The sequence below is a fragment of the Strix aluco genome, chromosome 37 (assembly GCF_031877795.1).
Source record: "Strix aluco isolate bStrAlu1 chromosome 37, bStrAlu1.hap1, whole genome shotgun sequence".
Lineage (NCBI taxonomy): Eukaryota > Metazoa > Chordata > Aves > Strigiformes > Strigidae > Strix > Strix aluco.
The window spans coordinates 545,820-573,644 of NC_133967.1; the positions used below are offsets into that span (position 1 = coordinate 545,820).

Consider the following 27,825-nt stretch of genomic DNA (forward strand, 5'->3'; position numbering starts at 1 on the left):
CAAAAGAAGAGACTATTCCAGACAAATTATTAAATGCGGTAATAGCCATAGTGTGGCCATCAGGAACGCCGGGACGAGCCAAGAATGTGACTGTGGAAAAGATGGAGCTAAAAGCAGGAGCCCAGCTGGTAAGGAAGAAACACAATGCCAGCCACCTGGAAGCTCGGAAAGGACTAGACCCTATAATAAACCCTTTTTGGAAGGTGGACAGTGAAGGGAATGTCAATCAGAGTTCAATGCTCCAATGCTACTGGTGAGAAAACCTCCCTCTCCTGAACACAGGTTGGTACAGGGTTGAAGGGGAGTGAATGTGAGAACTCCAGACGTGCACCCTGTGGTCCCGAATCCGTATCCCCTCCTCGCCTCGGTCCCGGACAGTAATACTGGTTTTACAGGGCTGCATTTGAAAGATGCTTTCTTCCGTATACCGGTGGTCGAGCAGAGCCAGACTGTTTCTGCTTTGGACTGGGAAAACCCGACCACCGGGCGGAAGATGCAGCTCTCTTGGACGGCCCCTCCCCACGGATTCAAAACCAGCCCCACGCTCTTTGGTACCAGAATGAGAACAGTGGCGCAGAGAGTACAAAACCATAATATTGTTGCAATCTGTGGACAATTTACTAATTGATCTGATCGCTCTGAGGAGGGTTTAGAGGCCACACGCAGTTTCCTCAGTTTTTCTGGCATTGCTGGCAGCGGTTGGGCATCTCCCCGGGGTGGATCCGCTGGTGCAAGATGAGTGTTTGCTTCCGAGTAAAGGATTCCCCACAGTCAGAGCAGGAAGAAGGTTTCTCTCCAGTGTGGGTCCTCCGATGCGTGGAAAGGCTCGAGCTGTGGCTGAAGCACTCCCCACACTCCAGGCACTTGTACGGTCTCTCTCCCTTATGGATCCTGTGGAGGGAGATGAGGCTGGAGAAGTCCTTGAAGGTCTTCCCGCAATCTGGGCACTTGTAGGGTCGTTCTCCCGTGTGATTTCTTTGGTGACGTCTCATGCTGTTACTCCAGGGGAAGATCTTCCCACACTCGGGGCATTTGGAGGTCCTCCGCTTGGCGCGGGCCATCAGCTTGCTCGTGGCTGCATGGGTGTTCTTCACGCCATCCCCTTGTCCCGTCGGTGTCTGCTCCTCCTTGCTCTCCAACTTCTCCTCCAGCACCGGGGGTGCTTGTCCTGGCTCCAGCTGGGTGCTCAGTGCCTGCTGGAGAAAGACAAAGCCATTGTCCCAACGGGGTACTCAGGAACCTCCCTGCACCGAGGAGGTTCTTCCAGGGCAGCTCCATTCCTTGGAGGTCTCCAGTCCAACCTCCTGCTCCCAGCAGGACCATCCCCACCACTAGTTCAACCCAACCTGGGGACAGAGCAAATCCATCCCCAGGGCCATCTCCCAGCCCAGCACTGCTGCCACGCTGGGAGCAGGAGTCCCAGCACAGCCCCACCATGTGCTTCTCCAGGCCATCCCCACCCACATCTCCACCAGGGACTGCGACATCTCATGCTAAACCCCGCAAGGCCTCACCATTGTGAAGGGCTTCTTGATGCCTCCAGAGATTGTTAATCTGCTGGAAGGCATTCCCACAGTGCGAGCAGGGGTATGGTATCTCTCCTGTGTGGGTGCATTTGTGATTGATGAGGTCAGAGCTAAAAGGCTTCTCCTTCGTGTGTGTCCTCTGGTGACTCCGGAGGTTTCCTCTCTGCACAAAGCCCCTCCCACAGTCCCAGCACTTGTAGGGCTTCTCCCCTGTGTGGATCCGTCTGTGACGGGTCAGTTTGCTCCCACAGGTGAAGAACTTCCCACAGTCCTCACACATGTAGTCCTTCTGTCTGGAGATACGCTGTGCTTTTCTTGCATCTCCTTGAAGATTTTCAGCACATGTGCCTTTGAAAGAGCATTTTCGGGGTGTTCTTGGTCCATGGCTCCCTTGCGTATCATCTGGCTGCTGTTGGCCATCGTGCTCCACGTCCACCGTGGGGCTCTGGGGCTCCTCTTCGGGCCCTTGCAGCATCCCCCTCTGCTCTTCCCTGGGCTGGCACTGCTCCTCCTTCTGCTTGTCTGTCCCAGCCCCTGTGGGGAGACCAAAGGGGCTCAGCTGGTGCCTCTTAAGGCACATGAAGAGCAGCCACCTACTCCAGCAGCTCCCACACAGACCAGTACCACCCAGTATGGTCCTGCCAGCTGCTGGAGCCCTTATAGTGCTGCTGGGCATGTAAATGCATGGGGGTGTGTGTGTGTCCCCTTTTCTTGCTCACACTTCTCTTCCATCCCTTCCCATCCTTCATCCTTACTCCTTCCCATCCCTCCAGCTTCTTCAACCTGCACCAGCGCCCACTCTTGCCCCCACTTTAACCTCCCCACCAAAACTCCCTCCACACCCCAGGAGGTGCAGGGATGGAGATGGTTCAGGTCAGGATGGGGCAGGTTTGGGTTGTTGGCTGCTCCCACCCACCGTGAGGGGAAGATGAAGAAAAGTGAGAACGCATGTGGGTAGAGGTAAAAAAGTTTGACAAGAAGTGGCAGAAGGAGGATGGAGGAGGCCATCACTCACCTCTGCCCATGGCGAGATGGATGCCCAGACAGTTCCTGACCAAACTCTGGCCAACCCAACCCCCAAAACCCCTCCTCTCCATTTATTGCTGAGTACAACATGATACGGGATTAAGCCCCGTCCGAGGACTCACCATTGTGGAGGGCTTGCTGATGTCTCCTGAGGTGTTCTCTCTGCCGGAAGCTATTCCCGCAGCGTGAGCAGGCGTACGGTCTCTCTCCCGTGTGGATGCGTTGGTGGACAAAGATGCTTCCACTAGAGGAAAAGCGTTTCCCACACGTGGTGCAGACAAAGGGCTTCTCCTTGGTGTGTGTCCTTCGGTGAGACAGGAGGTACCAGCTCAGCATAAAGCTCTTTCCGCAGTCCACACACTTGAAGGGCTTTACTCCTGTGTGGATCCGTAGGTGACGGCGCAGGCTTCTCTCCCAGGCAAAGACCTTCCCACAGTGCTCACACTTGTGCTCCTTCCCTATGGAGCTACTCTGTGGTTGGGTTGTGGCTACTTGAAGTTCTTCAGCATACATCCCTTTGAAAGGGCATTTTCGGGGTGTTCTTGGTCTGTGGCTCCCTTGCGTATCATCTGGCTGCTGTTGGCCATCGTGCTCCACGTCCACCGTGGGGCTCTGGGGCTCCTCTTCGGGCCCTTGCAGCATCCCCCTCTGCTCTTCCCTGGGCTGGCACTGCTCCTCCTTCTGCTTGTCTGTCCCAGCCCCTGTGGGGAGACCAAAGGGGCTCAGCTGGGGGCTCTTAAGGCACATGAAGAGCAGCCACCTGCTCCAGCAGCTCCCACCCAGACCAGTACCACCCAGTATGGTGCTGCCAGCTGCTGAAGTCCTTCTACTGGCAGTGAGTGTGTAAAGGCACAGGGGCTGTGTGCGTGTGTGTCTCTGCGCACATCTGTGTGCACATGAATTTGTGGGGGTTGTGTTTGTGTGTGGGTGCGCATGAGTGTGGGTTTGCACAAGTGTCTGAGGAGATGAGGGTGCGTGTCTGTCTGTAACCCCTCTTACTGATACCCCTTGTCCTTCTTCATCCTTCATATTCCTGCTCCTCCTCTTCCTCTACCCCTCCCAATTCTTCAAGCTGGACCAGTATCCACCCTTGGTCCCCTCTTTTAACCCCCCCAGCAAAACTCTCTGCACCCCCCAGGAGGTGCGGGGATGGAGATGGGGCAGGTCAGGATGGGGGAGGGTTGGGCTGTTGGCTGCTCCCACCCACTGTGGGTGAACACAAGAAGGGGAAAAGAAGAGGAACAGTGAGAAAACCTCGACATGGAATTGAAAAATTGTTCAATAGCAGGAGACAGACAGAGAAAAAATGCAAAGGCCCTCACTCACCCCCACCATAGGGAGATGGATGCCCAGCCAGTTCCTGATCAAAATCTGGCCAACCCCCACCCCTAAATCCCTTCCTCTCCATTTTATTGCTGAGCACGACGTGATACGGGGTTAAGCGCCCTCCAAGGACTCACCATTGTGGACGGCTAACTGATGCCTCCTGAGGTGAGCATTCCGCCAGAAAGTCATCTCGCAATGCGAGCAGGTGTATGGTCTCTCTCCTGTGTGGGTGCGTTGGTGTTTGATGAGGTCCGATCTAAAGGAGAAGTAATTCCCACACGACTTGCAGCGAAACTGCTTCCGCCCTGTATGTGTCTTCTGGTGACAGACGAGTGTCCATCTCTGCGCAAAGCCCCTCCCACAGTCCTGGCACTTGTAGGGCTTCTCTCCTGTGTGGGTCCGTCGGTGACGGGTCAGACTGCTCCTGCAGGCTGAGACTTTCCCACAGTACTCACACTTGTACTTCTGTCTGGAGCCACTCCATGGTTGGGTTGCAGCTTCTTGAGGGTCTTCAGCACACATCTCATTGAAAGTCCATTTTTGGGGTTCTCTTGGTGCATGACTCACTTGCATATCATCTGGCTGCTGTTGGCCATCGTGCTCCACGTCCACCATGGGGCTCTGGGGCTCCTCTTCGGGCCCTTGCAGCATCCCCCTCTGCTCTTCCCTGGGCTGGCACTGCTCCTCCTTCTGCTTGTCTGTCCCAGCCCCTGTGGGGAGACCAAAGGGGCTCAGCTGGGGGCTCTGAAGGCACATGAAGAGCAGCCACCTACTCCAGCAGCTCCCGCCCAGACCAGTACCACCCAGTACAGTGCTGCCAGTTGCTGGAGCCCTTCTAGAGCTGCTGAATGTATAAACGCATGGGGAGGGGTATGAGTGTGTGTCTATCTACATGCTTCTGTGTCTCTGCACACATCTGTGTGCACGTGAAGTTGTGGAGTTTGTGTGTGGGTGTGCATAAACGTGGGTTTGCACAAGTGTCTGAGGAGAGGAGGATGCGTGTCTGTGCGTAACCCCTCTTACTGTACCGTTTGTCCTTCTTCATCCTTCATATTCCTACTCGTCCTTGTCCTCCACCCCCCCTGCTTCTTTACCCTGGACCAGAACCCCACCTTGATCCCCACTTTCACACCCCCCCAGAACTCCCCACAAGGGCCGGGGATGCAGATGGGACAGGTCAGGATGGGGCAGGGTTGGGCTGTTGGCTGCTTCCACCCTCTGTGGGTGAACCTGGGAAGGGGGAAAGAAGAGGAACAGTGAGAAAACCTCGACATGGAATTGAAAAATTGTTCAATAGCAGGAGACAGACAGAGGAAAAATGCAAAGGTCCTCACTCACCGCCATCCATGGGGAGATGGATGCCCAGCCAGTTCCTGACCAAACTCTGGCCAACCCCCACCCCTGAATCCCCTCCTCTCCATTTATTGCTGAGCACGTCATTATAGGGGGCTAAGCGCCCTCCAAGGACTCACCATTGTGGATGGCTAACTGATGCCTCCTGAGGTGATCACTCCGCCAGAAAGTCATCTGACAGCACGAGCACGCATACGGTCTCTCTCCCGTGTGGGTACGTTGGTGTTTGATGAGGTCCGATCTAAAGGAGAAGTAATTCCCGCACGTGTTGCAACGAAATCCCTTCGGCCTTGTGTGTCTCTTCTGGTGACAGAGGAGGGTTCCTCTCTGTGCGAAAGCCCTCCCACAATCCTGGCACTGGTAGGGCTTCTCCCCCGTGTGGATCCGTCGGTGACAGGTCAGGTTGCTCCTGTATGTGAAGACCTTCCCACAGTACTCACACATGTGCTCCTCTCTGCAGGTACCCCATGGTTTTCTTGCAGCTTCCTGAGGGTCTTTAGCACAAGTGTCATTGAAAGTCCATTTTCGGGTTGTTCTCAGTGTGTGGCTCCCTTGAGTATCATCTGGCTGCTGTTGGCCATCGTGCTCCACGTCCACCGTGGGGCTCTGGGGCTCCTCTTCGGGCCCTTGCAGCATCCCCCTCTGCTCTTCCCTGGACTGGCACTGCTCCTCCTTCTGCTTGTCTGTCCCAGCCCCTGTGGGGAGACCAAAGGGGCTCAGCTGGGGGCTCTTAAGGCACATGAAGAGCAGCCACCTACTCCAGCAGCTCCCACCCAGACCAGTACCACCCATTATGGTCCTGCCAGCTATTGAAGCTTTTGTAGCATTGGTGGGTGTGTAAATGCAGAGAGGCTCCGTGTGTGTGTGTGTGTGTGTGTGTGTGTGTGAAGCGGGGAAGTGGAAAAGAAGAGGAAGAGTGAGAAAACGTGTGGGTGGAGGTAAAAATAGTTCAGGAGGCCAGAGGAGGCAGGAGGAGGCCATCACTCACCCCCGCCCATGGGGAGATGGATGCCCAGCCACTTCCTGATCAAAATCTGGCCAACTCCCACCCCCATACCCCCTCCTCTACATTTTCTGTATGAGCACAACATGACACCGGTTTAAGACCCGGTCAAGAACTCACCATTCTGGACAACTAACTGATGCCTCCTGAGGTAGAGGTGATAACTCTGCTGGAAAGTCATCTCACACTGTGACAAGGCGTACGGTCTCTCCACCATGTGGGTGCGTTGGTGTCTGATGAATTCTGATGAAAAGGAGAAGCCTTTCCCGCATATGGTGCAACAAAAATGCTTCTGTTTGGTGTGTGTCCTCTGGTGACACCAGAGGTCCGATTTTTGCGTGAAGCTCTTCCCACAATGCCGGCATTTGTAGAGATTTTCTCCCGTGTGGATCTTTCGGTGACGGCTCAGGTTGCTCCCCCAGCGGAAGACCTTCCCACATTCCTCACACTTGTACTTCTTCTCTATGGAGTTACACTCTGGTTGTGTTGTATCTTCTTGAGGGTCTTCAGCACATGTCCCTTTGAAAGATCGTTTTCGGGGTGTTCTTGCTCTATGGCTCCCTTGCGTATCATCTGGCTGCCGTTGGCCATCGTGCTCCATGTCCACCATGGGGCTCTGGGGCTCCTCTTCGGGCCCTTGCAGCATCCCCCTCTGCTCTTCCTTGGGCTGGCACTGCTCCTCCTTCTGCTTGTCTGTCTCAGCCCCTGTGGGGAGACCAAACGGGCTCAGCTGGGGGCTCTTAAGGGACATGAAGAGCAGCCACCTACTCCATGTCTCTGCCTGCTCGGCTCCCTCCCTTCCCTTCTCCTCCTTGCTCTACAATTTCCCCCCCCCCAAAACTCCCCCCACCCCCCAGGAGGGTCCCAGATAGAGATGGTTCAGGTCAGGATGGGGCAGGGTTGCGTATTGGCTGCTCCCACCCACTGGGGGTGAACCCAGGATGTGGAAAAGAAGAGGAAAATTGCGTTAACCCATGGGTGCAGATAAAAATAGTTCAATAGCAGGAGACAGACAGAGGGAAAATGCAAAGTTCATCACTCACCCCCACCCATGGAGAGACGGATGCCCAGCCAGTTCCTGACCAAAATCTGGTGAACCCCCACCCCAAAACCCACTCCTATCCATTTTATGGATGAGCGTGATGTGATACAGGTTTAAGCCTCCACTGAGCACTCACCATTGTGGATGCATTCCTGATGCCTCCTGAGGTGAGACTTTAACTGGAAGCTCTTCCCGCAGTGCGAGCAGGGGTACGGTCTCTCTCCTGTGTGGATGCGTTGATGGATGATGAGTTTCGAGTGCCAGAAGAAGCGTTTCCCACACGTGGTGCAGAGAAAGGACTTCTCCTTGGTGTGTGTCCTCTGGTGACTCAGCAGGTGTGTACTCAGCATGAAGCTCTTGCCACAATCCTGGCACTTGAAGGGCGTCTCTCCCATGTGGGTCCACCGGTGACGGCTCAGGCTGCTCTCCCAGGTGAAGACCTTCCCACAGTGCTCATACTTGTAATTCTTCTCTCTGGAGCTCCTCCATGGTTGAGTTGAGGCTTCCTGAAGGTCTTCAGCATATGTCCCTTTGAAAGAGCATTTTCGGGGTGTTCTTTGTCCGTGGCTCCCTTGTGTATCATGTGGTTGCTGTTGGCCATCGTGCTCCATATCCACCATGGGGCTCTGGGGCTCCTCTTTGGGCTCTTGCAGCATCCCCCTCTGCTCTTCCCTGGGCTGGCACTGCTCCTCCTTCTGCTTGTCTGTCCCAGCCCCTGTGGGGAGACCAAAGGGGCTCAGCTGGGGGCTCTGAAGGCACATGAAGAGCAGCCACCTACTCCAGCAGCTCCCACTCAGACCAGTAGCACCCAGGACGGTGTTGCCAGGTGCTGGAGCCCTTCTAGAATTGGTGGGTGTGTAAATGCTTGGGGGCTGTGTGTGTGTGTGTGTGTGTGTGTGTGCAGGCACATGAAGGTGTGGGGGTTGTGTTTGTATGTGGGTTTGCATCAGTGTCAGTGTGTACAGGTGCCCATGGCTCTGTCTGTCTGTGTCCCCGCTTCCTCATACTTCTCATCCTCCTCCATCTTTCCTCTTCCTGCTCGTCCTTCTCCCCCATCCCTCCCACTCCTTCACCCTGCACCAGTGCCCAACCTTGGTCCGCACTTTCACCTGAAAAAACTCCCCCCGCTCCACTTGAGGGCCGGGGATGGAGATGGGTCAGGTCAGGATGGGGCAGGGTTGGGCTGTTGGCTGCTCCCACCCGCTGGGGGTGAACCCGGGAAGGAGAAAAGAAGAAAAGCAGGAAACCCATGGGTGGAGGTAAAAATAGTTCAATAACAGGAGACAGACAGGAAAAATGCAAAGGCCATCACTCACCCCTGCCCATGGGGAGATGGATGCCCAGACAATTCCTGATCAAAATCTGGTCAACCACCACCCCCAAACCCCCTCCTCTCTATTTTATTGCTGAGCAGGATGTGATATGCTATTAAGCCCCACCCAAGACCTCACCATTGTGTAGGAGTTTCCAGTGCCTGTTGAGGTGATACTTTCTCTGGAAGGTGTTCCCACACTCTGAGCAGGTGTACGGTCTCTCTCCTGTGTGGGTGCGTTGGTGCTTGACAAGGATCGAGTGCCACGCGAAACGTTTCCCACACGTGGTGCAGAGAAAGGGTTTCTCCTTCGTGTGTGTCCTCTGGTGACACCGGAGGTTTCCTCTCAGTGTGAAGCCCCTCCCACAATCCCAGCACTTGTAGGGCTTCTCTCCTGTGTGGGTCCGTTGGTGTTCATCCAGCCTGCTCCTGAACGTGAAGACCTTCCCACAGTGCTCACACTTGTACTCTTTCCCTCTAGAGCTTCTGAGTGGTTGGGTTGTGTCTTCTTGAGGGCCTCCAGCACACGTTCCTTTGAAAGAGCATTTTCGGGGTCTTCTTGGTCCATGGCTCCCTTGCGTATCATCTGGCTGCTGTTGGCCATCGTGCTCCACGTCCACCATGGGGCTCTGGGGCTCCTCTTCGGGCCCTTGCAGCATCCCCCTCTGCTCTTCCCTGGGCTGGCACTGCTCCTCCTTCTGCTTGTCTGTCCCAGCCCCTGTGGGGAGACCAAAGGGGCTCAGCTGGGGGCTCTTGAGGGACATGAAGAGCAGCCACCTACTCCAGCAGCTCCCACCCAGACCAGCACCACCCAGTACAGTGCTGCCAGGTGCTGGAGTCCTTCTAGTGTTGGTGGGTGTGTAAATGCTCGGGGCCTGTGTCTGTGTGTGTGTGTGTGTGTGTGCAGGCACATGAAGGTGTGGGGGTTGTGTTTGTATGTGGGTTTGCATCAGTGTCAGTGTGTACAGGTGCCCATGGCTCTGTCTGTCTGTGTCCCCGCTTCCTCATACTTCTCATCCTCCTCCATCTTTCCTCTTCCTGCTCGTCCTTCTCCCCCATCCCTCCCACTCCTTCACCCTGCACCAGTGCCCAACCTTGGTCCGCACTTTCACCTGAAAAAACTCCCCCCGCTCCACTTGAGGGCCGGGGATGGAGATGGGTCAGGTCAGGATGGGGCAGGGTTGGGCTGTTGGCTGCTCCCACCCGCTGGGGGTGAACCCGGGAAGGAGAAAAGAAGAAAAGCAGGAAACCCATGGGTGGAGGTAAAAATAGTTCAATAACAGGAGACAGACAGGAAAAATGCAAAGGCCATCACTCACCCCTGCCCATGGGGAGATGGATGCCCAGACAGTTCCTGATCAAAATCTGGTCAACCACCACCCCCAAACCCCCTCCTCTCTATTTTATTGCTGAGCAGGATGTGATATGCTATTAAGCCCCACCCAAGACCTCACCATTGTGTAGGAGTTTCCAGTGCCTGTTGAGGTGATACTTTCTCTGGAAGGTGTTCCCACACTCTGAGCAGGTGTACGGTCTCTCTCCCGTGTGGGTGCGTTGGTGCTTGACAAGGTTCAAGTGCCATGCGATGCGTTTCCCACACGTGGTGCAGAGAAAGGGTTTCTCCTTCCTGTGTGTCTTCTGGTGACGCCCAGACCAGTACCACCCAGTACGGTGCTGCCAGCTGCTGGAGCCCTTTTAGAATAGGTGATTGTGTAAAGGCACAGGGGCTGTGTGTGTGTGTGCGTGTGTGTGCGCGCCCATGAAGGCATGGGGCTCGCATTAGTGTGGGTGTGCGCAAGCATGTAACGAGGTGGGTGTATGTGTGTGTGTCCTCTCTTACTAATACTCCTCATCTTCCTCCAACCTTCATCTTCGTACTCCTCCTTCTCCTCCATGCCTCCCCCTCTCCCATCCGACTTACTTATTCACCCTGTACCAGCGCCCACTCTTGGTCTCCACATTCACACAACCCCCCAAACCTCCCCCCATCCCCTGGCAGGGTCGGGGATGGCGATGGACCAAAAAATAGTTCAACAGAAAACAGACAGACAGACAGGCAGGCCGGCCATCACTTACCACCTCCCATGCAGAGAAGGATGCCCAGCCAGTTCCTGACTAAAATCTGGCCAACCCCCACCCCCAAATCCCATCCTCTCCATTTTATTGCTCAGCAAGATGTGATACGGATTTAAGACCCAGCCAAGGACTCACCGTTCTGCACAGCTAACTGATGCCTCCAGAGGTGATCACTCCGCCAGAAAGTCATCTCACACTGTGAGCAAGTGTACGGTCTCCCTTCCACATGGGTGCGTTGGTGTTTGATGAGGTCCGATCTAAAGGAGAAGGGATTCCCGCATGTGTTGCAGAAAAATCGCTTCCGCCTTGTGTGTCTCTTCTGGTGACAGAGGAGGTTCCATCTGTGCGTGAAGCTCTTTCCACAGTCCTGGCACTTGAAGGGCTTTTCTCCCGTGTGGATCCGTCGGTGAGAGCTCAGGTTGCTCCCACGAGTGAAGACCTTCCCACAGTGCTCACACTTGTACTCCTTCTCTCTGGGGTTACTCCGTGGTTGGGTTGCACCTTCTTGAGGGTCTTTGGCATTCGTCCATTTGCAAGAGCTTTTTTGGGGTTCCCTTGGTCCATGGCTCCCTTGAGTATCATCTGGCTGCTGTTGGCCATCGTGCTCCACATCCACCGTGGGGCTCTGGGGCTCCTCTTTGGGCTCTTGCAGCATCCCCCTCTGCTCTTCCCTGGGCTGGCACTGCTCCTCCTTCTGCTTGTCTGTCCCAGCCCCTGTGGGGAGACCAAAGGGGCTCAGCTGGTGGCTCTTGAGGCACATGAAGAGCAGCCACCCACTCCATGTCTCTGCCTGCTCGGCTCCCTCCCTTCCCTTCTCCTCCTTCTCACACCCTGCATGGCCTTGCCCGTTAGCGCCATGTTGTGCTTTGAGCCCTGAGGGCACCTGAGCCCCCCCCCCGGACGGTTGCTCATCCCTTCCCCCACAGGGATGGGGAGGAAAAAATAAAACCAAAGGCCAGGGGGGATCCAGACAAGGGGGGGAGGGGGGGTTAAAGACTCCCCCTTTATGGGCTCGAACAACAGACAGACTCCATCGGGGAAGGAAGAAAGAACAGCAATCGAATTTGAACACCCCCACCCCCACCAATGTACCAATGCGACAGAGCAGGACAGTGAGAAATACAACCACATCTTCAAAACACCTTCCCCCCCATCCCTTCTTCCCGGGCTCAGCTTTGCTCCCCATTTCTCTCCCTGCTCCCCCCACCGGTGCAGGGGGCAGGGATGGGGGGTTGGGGTCAGTCCATCACCCGTTGTCTCTGCCGCTCCTTCCTCCTCAGGGGGAGGACTCCTCACACTCCTCCCCTGCTCCAGCGTGGGCTCCCTCCCACGGGAGACAGTCCTCCACGATCTTCCTCCCACGTGGGTCCCTCCCAGGGGCTCTGGGGGGCATCTGCTCCCCCGTGGCTCTCCATTGTGATACTCGGAAATGATCACCTGCTTTGCAACTTATTTACTTATAGCAACTTATACAAACTTATATAATGATTTCTGTATATTGCTTAACAATCCTGCTTGCCTTGGGTGTTCTGTGGAAACTTACCAAGAACTACTGTGTTCGTCAAAACAAGAGACATGTCCTTGGGAAGCAGATGTGCTCTAACAAGCTGAGCCCTTGCAGAGTCCAGATAGCCATGTATGGAGAGGAGAAACGATTATGCTGGTGCTTTTAGATAAGATAGAGGGAGTAAACCGGCTGGGAGCAGTCTTGTGGTTCAAGAAATTACTTAGGAGACTCTGCGCATGCTCCAAGGAACGGGGTGGAAAGTACAAGGTGAGGAGGACTGTGAGCCTTCCTCCAGAAGACCCCCGAGGACGACCCCCAGGAGGCAACGCACAGGCGCAAAGAGAACATAAACTGCTGACACCAGCCTTTTGCACTAACCCAGCCTTACTCATGCATATGTATGTTTGTGTTGTGTAATCCAATGAATATGTATAGCCACACTCTATAAATTTCTGGTAAAATGTGCTGTTGGGGTACAAGCTTTGTGGAGAAACCCCCTTGCACCCCGGTGCCGGAATAAACATACCTGCTTTAGAACTCATCGGGAGCTGTAGAGCTTTTTTCCACGCATCAGTTGGTGCAGGGGAGTCTCTGCTCCAGCGAACCTTATCCACTCTTCCGTCTTTCCTCACCCTCGCCGTTTGCAGAGGTATTTCCCTCCCACGTTCTCGTTTTTAAATCCTTTATATCAGGGGCGTGGCCACCGTCGCTAATTGGCTCGGCCTTGGCCAGTGGCGGATCTGACTTGGAGCCGGGGGAGCTTTAAGCATCTTCTCCCAGGAGCCCCCCCTGTAGCCCCCTCCCCCGCTCCCAACCCCTCCACACACAAACCAGCACAACAGGGTGCAGCCGGGTGGGTGCTGAGCCCCGGACAGGGGGTGCTGAGCACCCCGAGAGGCAGCAGCAGGTACCTGCCTGTACCCTGCCTGCGGTACCAGCAAGGGGGGGACACCCAGGAGTGCTGCGGGTTATGGGGGGCGGCTGGACGTGGATTCTCCATCCCTCTGGGAAATCCCTGCAGGGAAGGGGGGGCTGTGCAGCTCCATCGCTGGCCCTCTCGGGGGGTGGGGGGGAGTTTCAGGCGTGATTCACAGCAACAGACTCTACAACTCACAGAGATATAAAGCAGGTATGTTTATTCCAGCGCCAGGGTGCAAGGGGGTTTCTCCACAAAGCTTGCACCCCAACAGCACATTTTACCAGAAATTTATAGAGTATGGCTATACATATTCATTGGATTACATAACACAAACATACATATGCATAAGTAAGGCTGGGCTGGTTAGAACCGCTGGTGTCAGCAGTTTATGTTCTCTTTGCACCTGTGCATTGCCTCCTGGTGGGCGTCTTCGGGGGTCTTCTGGAGGAAGGCTCACAGTCCTCCTCACCTTGTACATTCCACCCCGTTCCTCGGAGCATGTGCAGATTCTCTTAGCTAATTTCTTGACCAACAAGAGTGGTTACAGCTAGTTTATCAACTCTATCTTATCTAAAAGCACCAGTATATTAGTTTCTCCTGCCCATATACGGCTATCTAGCCTGTAAAAAGACTGAACTAGTTAGAACCCATCTTCTTCCCAAGGACACGTCTCTTATTTTTGTTGAACATTGTAGTTCTTGGTAAGTTTCCACAGAAAACTGCTTTGTTTTGATGAACACAGTAGCTCTTGGTAAAATTCCACAGAACAGTCTGGCCAAGCAGGATTATTAAGCAATATTAGAAATATTCAAAACCATTATAAGTTGCTATAAGTAAATAAGTTGCAAACTAGAAATCATTTCTCTGTATCACCAGACACTTAGGGTTATGGGGGGGCAGATGGACGTGGATTCTCCAATCCTCAGGGAAATTCCTCAAGAGAAGGGGGGGGGGGCTGTGCATCTCCATCGCTGACCCTCTCAGGGGATGGGGGGAGTTTTGGGGGGCGCTGTGAAAGAGGGGACCAAGCAGCCGCTGGTCAAGTGTGAAGAAGGTGGAGGGATGGGGGAGGAGTAAGGCTGGAAGAGGGGGAGGGAAGGAGGAGGAGCAGGACCAGGAGGAGGAGGGATGAAGGAGGAGCAGAAGGAGGAGGGATGGAGGAGGAAGATCCGGTAAATGATTAGGAAAAAGATGAAGGAGGAGGGATGGAGGAGAAGGAGGGATGGAGGAGGAGCAGGACCAGCAAGAGGGGACACACACACAATCGGCCGTAATTAAGCCGGGGACGGGAATAGACCGCGACTGCCGACTCAGTTGAAGAACAAGAAGCCGTGTCCCCCCTCACCTTTGAGTTGGGCCACAAGAATTACAAGACACTCTACGCTGACATCACGACGAGGCGCGTTGTTAACCAGTGAGGGACAAAGCGATAAGAAACCGGCCCCGGTCACTACAGTCCCGGTGTCTCCGTGTGGGCTGAAGTGTAGAAATCCAGGGAAGTTCTTTGGGGCGGGGCGCTGGTCGGGGGGAATTACCACCAGCCCCCAGCTCTGCACCCACACGGGATAAATCAATCCCTCTGCTCGGGGGGTGTGTTGGCGTCTGGCACCGGGGGTGAACGACCCCGCTTGTGGGACAAGAGTTCTGGGGACCAGATGGGACTGCGCTGACAGCCTTCCCCAGTTCATCTTTTGGTGTACAAAAAGGTGCATTAGGAAACTCCTTTTGGGTACCAAAATGGGAGCTACTACTTCCCAGGAGACACCTCTCTGCTCTCCTCTAGGAGGCATCCTGAGAAATGGGAATAAAGTAGGAGGTGATTAACGAGTTTAATAAATTACGAAATTAACTCAGAGATTCCTCTCTGTGCCAGAATGGCCTTTGCCATTGCTCGGTCAAGAGTTACGTTGCAAGTTAAATGCACAATTAACCTTCTCTGAAGACTCTGCTCAGTTCCATATTCCTCCAGAGAACGCACGGAGAGCCCAGCTATGCTGGTTAACTGGGAAGAATCCTGCAAAAGAAGAGACTATTCCAGACAAATTATTAAATGCGGTAATAGCCATAGTGTGGCCATCAGGAACGCCGGGACGAGCCAAGAATGTGACTCTGGAAAAGATGGAGCTAAAAGCAGGAGCCCAGCTGGTAAGGAAGAAACAAAATGCCAGCCACCTGGAAGCTCGGAAAGGACTAGAGCCTATAATAAACCCTTTTTGGAAGGTGGACAGTGAAGGGAATGTCAATCAGAGTTCAATGCTCCAATGCTACTGATGAGAAAACCTCCCTCTCCTGAACACAGGTTGGTACAGGGTTGAAGGGGAGTGAATGTGAGAACTCCAGACGTGCACCCTGTGGTCCCGAATCCGTATCCCCTCCTCGCCTCGGTCCCGGACAGTAATACTGGTTTTACAGGGCTGCATTTGAAAGATGCTTTCTTCCGTATACCGGTGGTCGAGCAGAGCCAGACTGTTTCTGCTTTGGACTGGGAAAACCCGACCACCGGGCGGAAGATGCAGCTCTCTTGGACGGCCCCTCCCCACGGATTCAAAACCAGCCCCACGCTCTTTGGTACCAGAATGAGAACAGTGGCGCAGAGAGTACAAAACCATAATATTGTTGCAATCTGTGGACAATTTACTAATTGATCTGATCGCTCTGAGGAGGGTTTAGAGGCCACACGCAGTTTCCTCAGTTTTTCTGGCATTGCTGGCAGCGGTTGGGCATCTCCCCGGGGTGGATCCGCTGGTGCAAGATGAGTGTTTGCTTCTGAGCAAAGGATTCCCCACAGTCAGAGCAGGAAGAAAGTTTCTCTCCAGTGTGGGTCCTCCGATGCGTGGAAAGGCTCGAGCTGTGGCTGAAGCACTCCCCACACTCCAGGCACTTGTACGGTCTCTCTCCCTTATGGACCCTGTGGAGGGAGATGAGGCTGGAGAAGCCCTTGAAGGTCTTCCCGCAATCTGGGCACTTGTGGGGTCGTTGTCCCGTGTGATTTCTTTGGTGACGTCTCATGCTGTTACTCCAGCGGAAGATCTTCCCACACTCGGGGCATTTAGAGGTCCCCCGCTTGGCGCGGGCCACCAGCTTGCTCGTGGCTGCATGGGTGTTCTTCACGCCATCCCCTTGTCCCGTCGGTGTCTGCTCCTCCTTGCTCTCCAACTTATCTTCCAGCACCAGGGTTGCTTGTCCTGGCTCCAGCTGGGTGCTCGGTGCCTGCTGGAGAAAGACAAAGCCTTTGCCCCAACTCAGGAACCCCCCTGCACCCCTGCAGCAAGGAGGTTCTTCCAGGGCAGCTCCATTCCTTGGAGGTCTCCACTCCAACCTCCTGCTCCCAGCAGGACCATCCCCACCACTAGTTCAACCCAACCTGGGGACAGAGCAAATCCATCCCCAGGGCCATCTCCCAGCCCAGCACTGCTGCCACGCTGGGAGCAGGAGTCCCAGCACAGCCCCACCACGTGCTTCTCCAGGCCATCCCCACCCACAGCTCCACCAGGGCCTGGGACATCTCACGCTAAACCCCCCCAGGATTCACCATTGTGAAGGGCTTGCTGATGCCTCCAGAGGTTATTAATCTGCTGGAAGCTCTTCCCACAGTGTGAGCATGGGTACAGTCTCTCTGGTTTGTGGGTGCGTTTGTGCTTCATTAGGTCTGAGGTAAGGGAGAAGCGTTTCCCACATGTGGTGTAGACAAAGTGCTTCTTCTTGGTGTGTGTCCTCTGGTGACTCAGGAGGTTTCCTGTCTGTGTGAAGCTCTTCCCACAATCCCGGCACTTGTAGGGCTTCTCTCCCATGTGGGTCCATCTGTGACGGCTCAGGCTGCTCCCGCAGGCGAAGACATTCCCACAGTCCTCACACTTGTACTCCCTCTCTGTGGAGCTACTCGGTGGTTGGGTTGTGTCTTCTTGAGGGTCTTCAGCGTAGGTCCCTTTGAAAGAGCATTTTCGGGGTTTTCTTGGTCTGTGGCTCCCTTGCGTATCATCTGGCTGCTGTTGGCCATCGTGCTCCACGTCCACCGTGGGGCTCTGGGGCTCCTCTTCGGGCCCTTGCAGCATCCCCCTCTGCTCTTCCCTGGGCTGGCACTGCTCCTCCTTCTGCTTGTCTGTTCCAGCCCCTGTGGGGAGACAAAAGGGGCTCTTAAGGGACATGAAGAGCAGCCACCTACTCCAGCAGCTCCCACCAAGACCAGTACCACCCAGTACGGTGCTGCCAGTGGCTGGAGCCCCTCTAGCATCAGTGAGTGCGTAAAGTCACAGGGGATGTGTGTGTGTGTGTGCTGGGTGTGGACTTGAAGGTGTGAGGGTTGTGTTTGTGTGTGGGTGTGCACAAGTGCGTGTAGAAATGGGGGATGTAAGTGCACAGGTGCCCATGGTGGGCGTGGGGGTGTGTGTGCATGCGTGTGTGTGTGCATGTGTGTGTGTGTGTGTCCACTCTTCGTTCTTCAGCTCCTCTTCCATCCCTCCCGCTCCTCCATTCTGAACCCTACTCCACCACGCCTCCCCCACTCCACACCACCATCCACCCTTGGTCCCCATTTTCACTCTTCCAAAACTACCCCCGTGAGGGCCGGGGATGGAGATGGGGCAGGTCGGGATGGGGCAGAGTCGGGCTGTTGGCTGCTCCCACCCGCTGGGGGTGAACGCAGGAAGGGGAAAAAAACAGAAAAAGCAAGAAAACCCATGGGTGGAGGTAAAAAATAGTTTGTCAGGAGGAGACTGGAGGAGGCCATCACTCACCCCTGCCCAGGGGCAGATGGATGCCCAGCCAGTTCCTCACCGAATCCTGGCCAACCCCCACCCGCAAACCCCCTCCTCTACATTTTATGGATGAGCACGATGTCATACGGGATTAAGGCCCCTCCAAGGACTCACCATTGTGAAGGGCTTCTTGATGCTCTCTGAGTTGAAAACATTGCAGGAATTTCTTCCCACAGTGCGAGCAGGGGTACAGTCTCTCTCCTGTGTGAGTTTGTTGGTGTCTAATGAGGGTTGAGCTATGGGAGAATCTTCTCCCACACGTGGTGCAGGGAAAGGGCTTCTCCTTGGTGTGTGTCATCTTGTGATGCCGGAGTTGACCACTTGTCCTGAAGCTCTTCCCACAATCCTGGCACTTGAAGGGCTTCTCTCCCGTGTGGGTCCGTTGGTGATATCTCAGAGTGGTCCTCCATTGAAAGACCTTCCCACAGTAATCACACATGTACTCCTTGTCTCTGGAGCTACTCGGTGGTTGGGCTGCGCCTTCTTCAGTGTCTTCAGCAGACATCCCTTTTAAAGAGCATTTTTTGTGTTCTCTTGGTACCCCATCCTTCCTCTTCCTCCTCCTCCTCCTCCTCTATCCCTCCCCCATCCCTCCTCCTTCTTCACCCTGCACCAGCACCCACCCTTCATTCCCAATTTCACATGCCCAAAACTCTCCCCACCCCCCCGTGAGGGCCGGGGATGGATATGGGGGAGTTCGGGATGAGGCAGGGTGGCTGCTCCCACCTGCTGGGGGTGAACCTGGGAAAGGGAAAAAGAGACAACCCATGAGTGGAGGTAGAAGTAATTTAACAGGAGGAGTAAGGAGGACACCATCACTCACCCCCGCCCATGGGGAGATCGATGTCCCTCCGGTTCCTGACCAAATTCTGGCCCAATCACCCCCCAAACACCCTCCTCTCCATTGTGTAACTGAGCACAACATGATATGAGGTTAAGACCCCCCTGAGTACTCACCAGGATGGATGGCCCTCTTATGTTTCCTGAGGTCATAATTCTGCCAGAAAATCATCCCGCAGTGCAAGCAGGTGTATGGTCTCTCTCCCGTGTGGATGCGTCGGTGTGTGTTGAGTTGCGAGCTCCAGGAGAAGCGTTTCCCACATGTGGTGCAGAGATACGGCTTCTCCTCCCTGTGAGTCCTCTGGTGACTCAGGAGGTACCCTCTCAGCTTGAAGCTCTTCCCACAATCCCAGCACTTAAAGGGCTTCTCTCCTGTGTGGATCCGTCGGTGATGTGTCAGGACACTTCTGCACATGAAGACCTTCCCACAGTGCTCACACTCGTACTTCTTCTCTCTGGAGCTACTCCGTGGTTGGGATGTGGATTCTTCAAGTTCTTCACCATACGTCCCTGTGAAAGAGCATTTTTGGGGTTCTCTGGGTACTTTACTCCCTTGTGTATCATCTGGCACCACAGAGAAGGGGCCTGATGCCCCCAGCCTCGCTTCTGCAGATGACCCCAAACCCGCTCACACCAGTCCCCCCAGGAGCCAGCACTGGGGCCAGAAAGAGTTCAGACATTGAATATCAAAGACAGGACCAATGGCGATCGCCAATGCACAGAAGAACCCCCTTGTACTGCAGTGCCAGCCCCTTTTACAGCCTTTTCTTGTGTGTCCCCCCCTTTTCTGCCCCTGCCCCCCTTCCCCTGCTCATCGCCTCCTCCGTACGCACAGTCCCCCCTCCAGTGTTGCATCCTCAGCAGCTGCAAAGCTGTGGAAGAGCTTCCACCTCCTACTGTTGGCTGGAAGATCCCCCATTAGTGGAGCCACAGAGGTTTGTCTGTGGTTAATGTCTTTGTTAACCCTAACTGGGCAGGTTTAACGTCCTTGATGGCCTTGTCCCTTAGTGGCATGTGGGCACCTGAGCCCCACCCAGACCCTCCCTTGCTCCTTCCTCCTCAGGGGGAGGACTCCTCACACTCCTCCCCTGCTCCGGCATGGGCTCCCTCCCACGGGAGACAGTCCTCCACGATCTTCCTCCCACGTGGGTCCCTCCCAGGGGCTCTGGGGGGGCATCTGCTCCCCCGTGGGTCTCCATGGGTGCAGGACAGTCTCTGCTCCGCCGCACCTCCCCCCTCCTGACGTCCTTCCTCACCCTCGCTGTTTGCAGAGGTATTTCCCTCCCACTCTCCTCTTTCTCCATCCCCTCCCAATTTTCCTGTTTAAATCCCTTATCTCAGAACAGGACGTCATCGCTAATTGGCTCGGCCTTGGCCAGGGGCGGGTCCGACTTGGAGCTGGGGGAGCTTTGAGCATCTTCTCCCAGGAGCCCCCCCTGTAGCCCCCTCCCCCGCTCCCAACCCCTCCACACACAAACCAGCACAACAGGGTGCAGCCAGGTGGGTGCTGAGCCCCGGGCAGAGGGTGCTAAGCACCCCAAGAGACGGCAGCAGGATGCGTGATGGCCATGGGAAGGCTGCTCAGTCCTGTATCACCACCCTGAGCCCAACAGGGTGCTTCCCCTTTCTGCACCACCACCTACCCTTGGTCCCCAATTCCACCCCCCTTCTTCAGCTCCACTTCCATCACTCTCGCTCCTCTATTCTGAATCCTACTTCACCACGCCTCCCCAACTCCAAACCAGCATCCACCCTTGGTCCCCATTTGCACAACCCCAAAAGTCCCCCAGGAAGGGGATGGAGATGGGGGAGGTTGGGATGGGGCAGGGTTGGGCTGCTGGCTGCTCCCACCCACTGTGGGGGGAAGAGGAAAAAAAATTTTGACGGGAGTAGGATAAAGGAGGCCATCGCTGACCGCTCCCTGTGGGGAGATGGATGCCCAGCAAGTTTGTGACCAAAATCTGGTCAACCCTCACCCACAAACTCCGTACTCTCCATTTTTTTGCTGACCATGTGATATCGGGATAACCCCCCTCCAGAGGACTCACCTTTGTGGATGGCCAACTGATGCCTCCTGAGTTGATCTCTGTGCCGGAAGGTCATCTCACACTGCGAGCAGGCGTACGGTCTCTCTCCCGTGTGGATGCGTTGGTGGACACGGAGCGTAGAGCTACAGGAGAAATATTTCCCACACGTGGTGCAGAGATACGGCTTCTCCTTGGTGTGTGTCCTCTGGTGACTCAGCAGGTACCAGCTCAGCATGAAGCTCTTCCCACAATCCTGACACTTGAAGGGCTTCTCACCAGTGTGGATCCTTCGGTGACGGCTCAGGTTGCTCCCACAGGTGAAGACCTTCCCACAGTGCTCACACGTGTATGCCTTCCCTCTGGAGAAACTCCGTGGTTGGGTTGTGAATTCCTGACGGTCTTCACCATACATCCTTTTGAAAGAGCATTTTCGAGGTTTTCTTGGTCTGTGGCTCACTTGCGTATCAGCTGGCTGCTGTTGGCCATTGTGCTCCACATCCACCGTGGGGCTCTGGGGCTCCGCTTTGGTGTCTTGCAGCATCCCCCTCTGCTCTTCCCTGGGCTGGCACTGCTCCTCCTTCTGCTTGTCTGTCCCAGACCCTGTGGGGAGACCAAAGGGGCTCAGTTGGGCGCTCTTAAGGCACATGAAGAGCAGCCACCTACTCCATGTCTCTGCCTGCTCGGCTCCCTCCCTTCCCTTCTCCTCCTTCTCACACCCCGCATGGCCTTGCCTGTTAGTGCCATGTTGTGCTTTGAGCCCCGAGGGCACCTGAGCCCCACTGAGACGCTCGATCACCCCTTCCCCCAAAGGGATGGAGATGAAAAATTAAAACCAAAGGGCGGGGGAGATGCAGACAAGGACAGGGGAGGAACGACTCCCCCGTTATCGGCTCGAGCAACAGACAGACTCCACCGGGGAAGGAAGAAAGAACAGCCATCGAATTTGAACACCCCCACCCCCACCAATGTACCAATGCGACAGAGCAGGACAGTCAGAAATACAACCACATCTTCAAACACCTTCCCCCCCCGTCCCTTCTTCCCAGACTCAGCTTTGCTCCCCATTTCTCTCCCTCCTCCCCCCACCAGCGTAGGGGGCAGGGATGGGGGTTGTGGTCAGTCCATCACCTGTTGTCTCTGCCGCTCCTTCCTCCTCAGGGGGAGGACTCCTCACACTTCTCACCTGCTCCAGCGTGGGCTCCCTCCCACGGGAGACAGTCCTCCACGATCTTCCTCCCATGTGGCTCCCTCTCAGGGGCTCTAGGGGACATCTGCTCCCCCATGGGTCTCCACGGGTACAGGGCAGTCTCTGCTCTGTCGCACCTCCCCCCTCCCGCCGTCCTTCCTCACCCTCGCTGTTTGCAGAGGTATTTCCCTCCCACCCTCCTCCTCTTTCTACTCCTCCTCCCAAATTCTCTTTTTTAAATCCCTTATCTCAGAGCGCGATGCCATCGCTAATTGGCTCTGACTGGGCCTTGGCCAGGGGAGGGTCCGACTTGGAGCCGGGGACCTTTGAGCATCTTCTCCCATGAGCCCCCCCTGTAGCCCACACCCCCCAGCCCAACCCCACCAAACACAAACCACACACCAACCCCTGGTGTTCAGCACCCTGAGAGGTGGCAGCAGGTACCCTGCCTGTACCCTGCCTGTACCCTGCCTGCAGGACCGGCAAGGGGGTGTGGTGCTTTAGGCCCTGCCAGGAACCGAGACCATGATGCCGCTGCCCCTCCCCCAACCTCGGAACGGATGGGGAAGGGAGTGAAATACAAACCCCAGGGTTGAGATAAGGAAAAATTAATACAACAGTGTAACAACAACAAACCGAACAACAACAATAACAGTGATAACAATGAACAGAACAAGAGATATACCGCACGGATACAGCAGTGAGGGGACCGACCCGGACAAAAGCCGTCCCTGCTCTTCCCGCGCTTGGGCGCCCGGACCTGACCTCAGCGTGGTATTGAATAACCCGGCTAGAGCTGCCTCCCCACTGCTGGGGAAACTTAACCCTATCCTATCTGAACCAGGACATACCTGTTGCTGGTGATCACGGGAAGGGGGAAAAAAGAAAAATTGAGAAAACCCGTGGCTGGAGGTAAAAAAGAGTTTGTCAGGAGGAGACTGGAGGAGGCCATCACTCACCCCTGCCCAGGGGCAGATGGATGCCCAGCCAGTTCCTCACTGAAACCTGGACAACCCCCACCCGCAAACCCCCTCCTCTCCATTTTATGGATGAGCACGATGCGATACGGGGTTAAGGCCCCTCCAAGGACTCACCATTGTGAAGGGCTTTTTCATGCACTCTGAGGTGAGAACGTTGCCGGAATTTCTTCCCGCAGTGCGAGCAGGGGTACGGTCTCTCTCCTGTGTGAGTTTGTTGGTGTCTGATGAGGACTGTGCTATCACAGAACCTTATCCCACACGTAGTGCAGTGAAAGGGCTTCTCCTTGGTGTGTGTCATCTGGTGACGCCGGAGGTTCCAACCTCCCCTGAAGGTCATCCCACAATCCTGGCACTTGAAGGGCTTCTCTCCTGTGTGGGTCCATCGGTGATATCTCAGGCTCATCCTCGAGGCCAAGACCTTCCCACAATACTCACACACGTATTTCTTCTCTCTGGAGCTACTTGGTGGTTGGGCTGCGCCTTCTTCAGTGTCTTCAGCAGACATCCCTTTGAAAGAGCATTTTTGGTGTTCTCTTGGTACCCCATCCTTCCTCTTCCTCGTCCTCCTCTATCCCTCCCCCATCCCTCCTATTCTTCACCCTGGACCAGCACCCACCCTTCATTCCCAAATCCACATGCCCAAAAGTCTTCACACCCCCCTGGGAGGGCCGGGGATGGAGATGGGGCAGGTTGGGATGGGGCAGAGTTGGGCTCTTGGCTGCTCCCACCTGCTGGGGGTGAACCCGGGAATTGGGAAAAATCAGAAGTGAGAGAACCCGTGGGTGGAGGTAAAAAATAGTTTGTCAGGAGGAGACTGGATGAGGCCATCACTCACCCCTGCCCAGGGGCAGATGGATGCCCAGCCAGTTCCTCACCAAAACCTGGACAACCCCCACCTGCAAACCCCCTCCTCTCCATTTTATGGATGAGCACGACGCGATACAGGGTTAAGACCCCTCCGAGGACTCACCATTGTGAAGGGCTTTTTCATGCTTTCTGACCTGAGAAAGTTGCAGGAATTTCTTCCCGCAGTGCGAGCAGGGGTACGGTCTCTCTCCTGTGTGAATTTTTTTGTGTCTAATGAGGCTTGAGCTATCGGAGTAGCGTTTCCCACACGTGGTGCAGGGAAAGGGCTTCTCCTTGCTGTGTGTGACCTTGTGACGCAGGAGGTTCCCATTTGTCCTGAAGCTCTTCCCACAATCCTGGCACTTGAAGGGCTTCTCTCCCGTGTGGGTCAATTGGTGATATTTCAGGGTGCCCAACCAGCAAAAGACCTTCCCACAATCCTGGCACTTGAAGGTCTTCTCTCCTGTGTGGGTCCGTTGGTGCTCTCTCAGTCTGCTCGTCGAGGCCAAGAACTTCCCACAATACTCACACATGTACTTCTCTCTGTATCTACTCGGTGGTTGGGCTGCGCCTTCAGCAGACATCCCTTTGAAAGAGCATTTTTGGTGTTCTCTTGGTAACCCATGCTTCCTCTTCCTCCTCCTCCTCTATCCCTCCCCCATCCTTCCTCCTTCTTCACCCTGGAACAGCACCCACCCTTCATTCCCAATTTCACATGCCCAAAAATATCCCCACCCCCCGAGAGGGCTTCCCACAATCCTGGCACTTGAAGGGATTCTCACCAGTGTGAGTCCATCGGTGACAGCGCAGGGAATAGTTCCTGGTGAAGACCTTCCCACAGTGCTCACACTTGTACTTCTTCTGTCTGGAGGTCCTCTGTGGTTGGGTTGTGGCTTCTTCAGGGTCTTCATCATATGTCCCTTTGAAAGATCGTTTTCGGAGACTTCTTGATCTGTGGCTCCCTTGTGTATCATCTGGCTGCTGTTGGCCATCGTGCTCCACGTCCACCGTGGGGCTCTGGGGCTCCTCTTTGGGCTCTTGCAGCATCCCCCTCTGCTCTTCCCTGGGCTGGCACTGCTCCTCCTTCTGCTTGTCTGTCCCAGACCCTGTGGGGAGACCAAAGGGGCCCAGTTGGGCGCTCTTAAGGCACATGAAGAGCAGCCACCTACTCCATGTCTCTGCCTGCTCAGCTCCCTCCCTTCCCTTCTCCTCCTTCTCACACCCCGCAAGGCGCATGGCCTTGCCCGTTAGTGCCATGTTGTGCTTTGAGCCCTGAGGGCACCTGAGCCCCACCCAGATGCTCCCTTGCCCCTTTCCCTCCAGGGATTGGGAGAAAATTAAACCAAAGCCCAGGGGGGGGATCCAGAGAAAGACAGGGGAGGGACGACTCCCCCATTATGGGCTCAGGCAACAGACAGACTCCATCGGGGAAGGAAGAAAGAACAGCAATCGAATTTGAACACCCCCCACCCCCACCAATGTACCAATGCGACAGAGCAGGACAGTGAGAAATACAACCACATCTTCAAAACACCTTCCCCCCCCATCCCTTCTTCCCGGACTCAGCTTTGCTCCACATTTCTCTCCCTCCTCCCCCCACCGGCGCAGGGGGCAGGGGATGGGGGTTGGGGTCAGTCCATCACCCGTTGTCTCTGTCGCTCCTTCCTCCTCAGGGAGAGGACTCCTCACCCTCCTCCCCTGATTGGCATGGGCTCCCTCCCACGGGAGACAGTCCTCCACCATCTTCCTCCCATGTGGGTCCCTCCCAGGGGCTCTTGGGGGGCATCTGCTCCCTCGTGGGTCTCCATGGGTGCAGGACAGTCTCTGCTCCGCCGCACCTCCCCCTCCTGCCGTCCTTCCTCACCCTCGCTGTTTGCAGAGGTATTTCCCTCCCACCCTCCTCCTCTTTCTCCTCCTCCTCCCAACTTCCCCTGTTTAAATCCCTTATCTCAGACCACGACGCCGTTGCTAATTGGCTCGGCCTTGGCCAGGGGCGGGTCCGACTTGGAGCCCGGGCAGCTTTGAGCATCTTCTGCCAGGAGCCCCCCCTGTAGCCCCCTCCCCCGCTCCCAACCCCTCCACACACAAACCAGCACAACAGGGTGCAGCCGGGTGGGTGCTGAGCCCCGGGCAGGGGGTGCTGAGCACCCCGAGAGGCGGCAGCAGGTACCCTGCCTGTACCCTGCCTGCGGTACCGGCAAGGGGGGGACACCCAGGAGTGCTGCGGGTTATGGGGGGCAGCTGGACGCGGATTCTCCATCCCTCAGGGAAATCCGTGCAGGGAAGGGGGGAGCTGTGCATCTCCATCGCTGGCCCTCTCGGGGGGTTGGGAGGAGTTTCGGGGGGCGCTATGAAAGTGGGTACCAAGCGTGGGCGCTGGTCAAGTGTGAAGAAGGCGGAGGGATGGGGGAGGAGCAAGGCTGGAAGAGGGGGAGGGAAGGAGGAGGAGAAGGACCAGGAGGAGGAGGGATGAAGGACGAGCAGAAGGAGGAGGGATGGAGGAGAGGGAGGGATGGAGGAGGAGCAGGAGGAGTGAGGATGGAGGAGGAGCAGGACCAGCAAGAGGGGACACACACACAATCGGCCGTAATTAAGCCGGGGACGGGAATAGACCGCGACTGCCGACTCACTTGAAGACCAAGAAGCCGTGTCCCCCCTCACCTTTGAGTTGGGCCACAAGAATTACAAGACACTCTACGCTGACATCACGACGAGGCGCGTTGTTAACCAGTGAGGGACAAAGCGATAAGAAACCGGCCCCGGTCACTACAGTCCCGGTGTCTCCGTGTGGGCTGAAGTGTAGAAATCCAGGGAAGTTCTTTGGGGCGGGGCGCTGGCCGGGGGGAATTACCACCAGCCCCCAGCTCTGCGCCCACACTGGATAAATCAATCCCTCTGCTCGGGGGGTGTGTTGGCGTCTGGCACCGGGGGTGAACGACCCCGCTTGTGGGACAACAGTTCTGGGGACCCAATGGGACCACGCTGACAGCCTTGCCCAGTTCATCTTTTGGTGTACAAAAAGGTGCATTAGGAAACTCCTTTTGGGTACCAAAATGGGAGCTACTACTTCCCAGGAGACACCTCTCTGCTCTCCTCTAGGAGGCATCCTGAGAAATGGGAATAAAGTAGGAGGCGATTCCCATGACTAAATGTAAGTTACAGCGGTGTTGTAATCAGTGGCAGCCACAACATCAACTGGAGGATGGGGAAAAATAGCCTGAAAATGGAACTTTAAACTATAAAACTGTGTTGCAATTTGTCGCGGATGAAAGTATTGACACAGTAATATTTAGTAAGATATCTAGGGTTTTTAATAACTAACAGCAATTTATTATTATTATGAAATAATTCAGAAATACTAAAAGAAAGAAAAGCATCCTATTCAGAGTCTAAATTGACAAGATTCACACTAGCTTACTTAATGGTACCTATATATATAAACATGCATGCACATAACAAAACAGACAAACATAGAGAAACAAAGGTGTTTGGATTCAGTAGAATGAACACAGAACGGACATACACACACAGAAACAAGGGTACGTACCCCCCCACACACACACACACAGTAAAGAGAAGCTAGCTCAAAGAAAATTTCCCTCTCGAGTTTAGAGCAAATACTCACAATGCCTTGGCATTCCTCAACGGGAGATAATTGAGACTCCAGCGGGGGACTTCGCCCCGGCCTTCTATCTGGAGCAGACGACACCTTAAGGGTTTGGTACCTGAGAGGCTCTCAGCTCAGGGGAGATGCTGGTCACAGACTGGCTGCCATCCAGGAGAGCTCAAAGGGTCTCCCTGGTGGTCGCAGTTTATAGGGTCCAAGATAATTGGCTTTTGTCAAATACCTTCTGGTGCCTTCCAGCAGTTACATAAGAATTTAATTAATGTGTGACTCTGTTATTGTTCCCATTTCACCACATCCCAGGCACAGGTGTGCCAGGCCCTGAGGAGTTGATGGGCCGTTATAGCTGTTTCCCAGCCCGAGGGCCAGGAGCCAGGCTCGTTAACATTATCAGTCCTTATCTCCACAGATTGGTGTATAGCTCGGGGGATGTGGGTGGAATGGCAGGAAGCACCAAGCAGCCCAACAAAGAAGGAG

The 27,825-nt window shown here is 55.2% G+C and overlaps 2 protein-coding genes across 2 annotated transcripts in view; both read right to left on the reverse strand.

Annotated features, from left to right (window-relative positions):
* The window catches only part of LOC141917331 (uncharacterized), a 50,112-nt gene extending 28,845 nt beyond the window's left edge, over positions 1–21,267 (reverse strand). Inside the window, exons 1-10 of the mRNA XM_074810438.1 lie at positions 20,733–21,267; positions 18,802–19,194; positions 17,959–18,351; positions 10,800–11,378; positions 8,728–9,306; positions 7,413–7,991; positions 6,355–6,939; positions 5,351–5,926; positions 4,013–4,588; positions 2,675–3,253 (exon numbers count right to left, since the gene is read on the reverse strand). Coding sequence (XP_074666539.1) covers positions 2,675–3,253; positions 4,013–4,588; positions 5,351–5,926; positions 6,355–6,939; positions 7,413–7,991; positions 8,728–9,306; positions 10,800–11,378; positions 17,959–18,351; positions 18,802–19,194; positions 20,733–21,252 — 5,359 coding nt within the window. The 5' untranslated portion in view covers positions 21,253–21,267. The remainder of the gene's footprint in view (positions 1–2,674; positions 3,254–4,012; positions 4,589–5,350; positions 5,927–6,354; positions 6,940–7,412; positions 7,992–8,727; positions 9,307–10,799; positions 11,379–17,958; positions 18,352–18,801; positions 19,195–20,732) is intronic.
* Positions 16,141–17,622, reverse strand: LOC141917301 (uncharacterized). Its single transcript, XM_074810410.1, has 3 exons — positions 17,574–17,622; positions 16,623–17,201; positions 16,141–16,303 (listed from the first exon to the last, which is right to left on the reverse strand). Exons 1-3 carry the CDS (start codon positions 17,620–17,622, stop codon positions 16,248–16,250), a joined length of 684 nt encoding a protein of 227 aa, XP_074666511.1. The 3' UTR covers positions 16,141–16,247.
* Positions 21,268–27,825: the final 6,558 nt, after the last annotated feature.

What these genes read in the sequence shown, in the direction of transcription:
- LOC141917301 (XM_074810410.1), bottom strand. Translation starts at nt 17,622, where the DNA reads ATGGGGACCAAGGGTGGATGGTGGTGTGGAGTGGGGGAGGCGTGGTGG. An exon ending in AGTGGGGGAGGCGTGGTGGA is followed by an intron (nt 17,202 to 17,573) that starts GTAGGGTTCAGA and finishes GTCTCCCCACAG; the next exon opens with GGGCTGGAACAGACAAGCAG. An exon ending in TCAGCAAGCCCTTCACAATG is followed by an intron (nt 16,304 to 16,622) that starts GTGAATCCTGGG and finishes GTCTTTCTCCAG; the next exon opens with CAGGCACCGAGCACCCAGCT.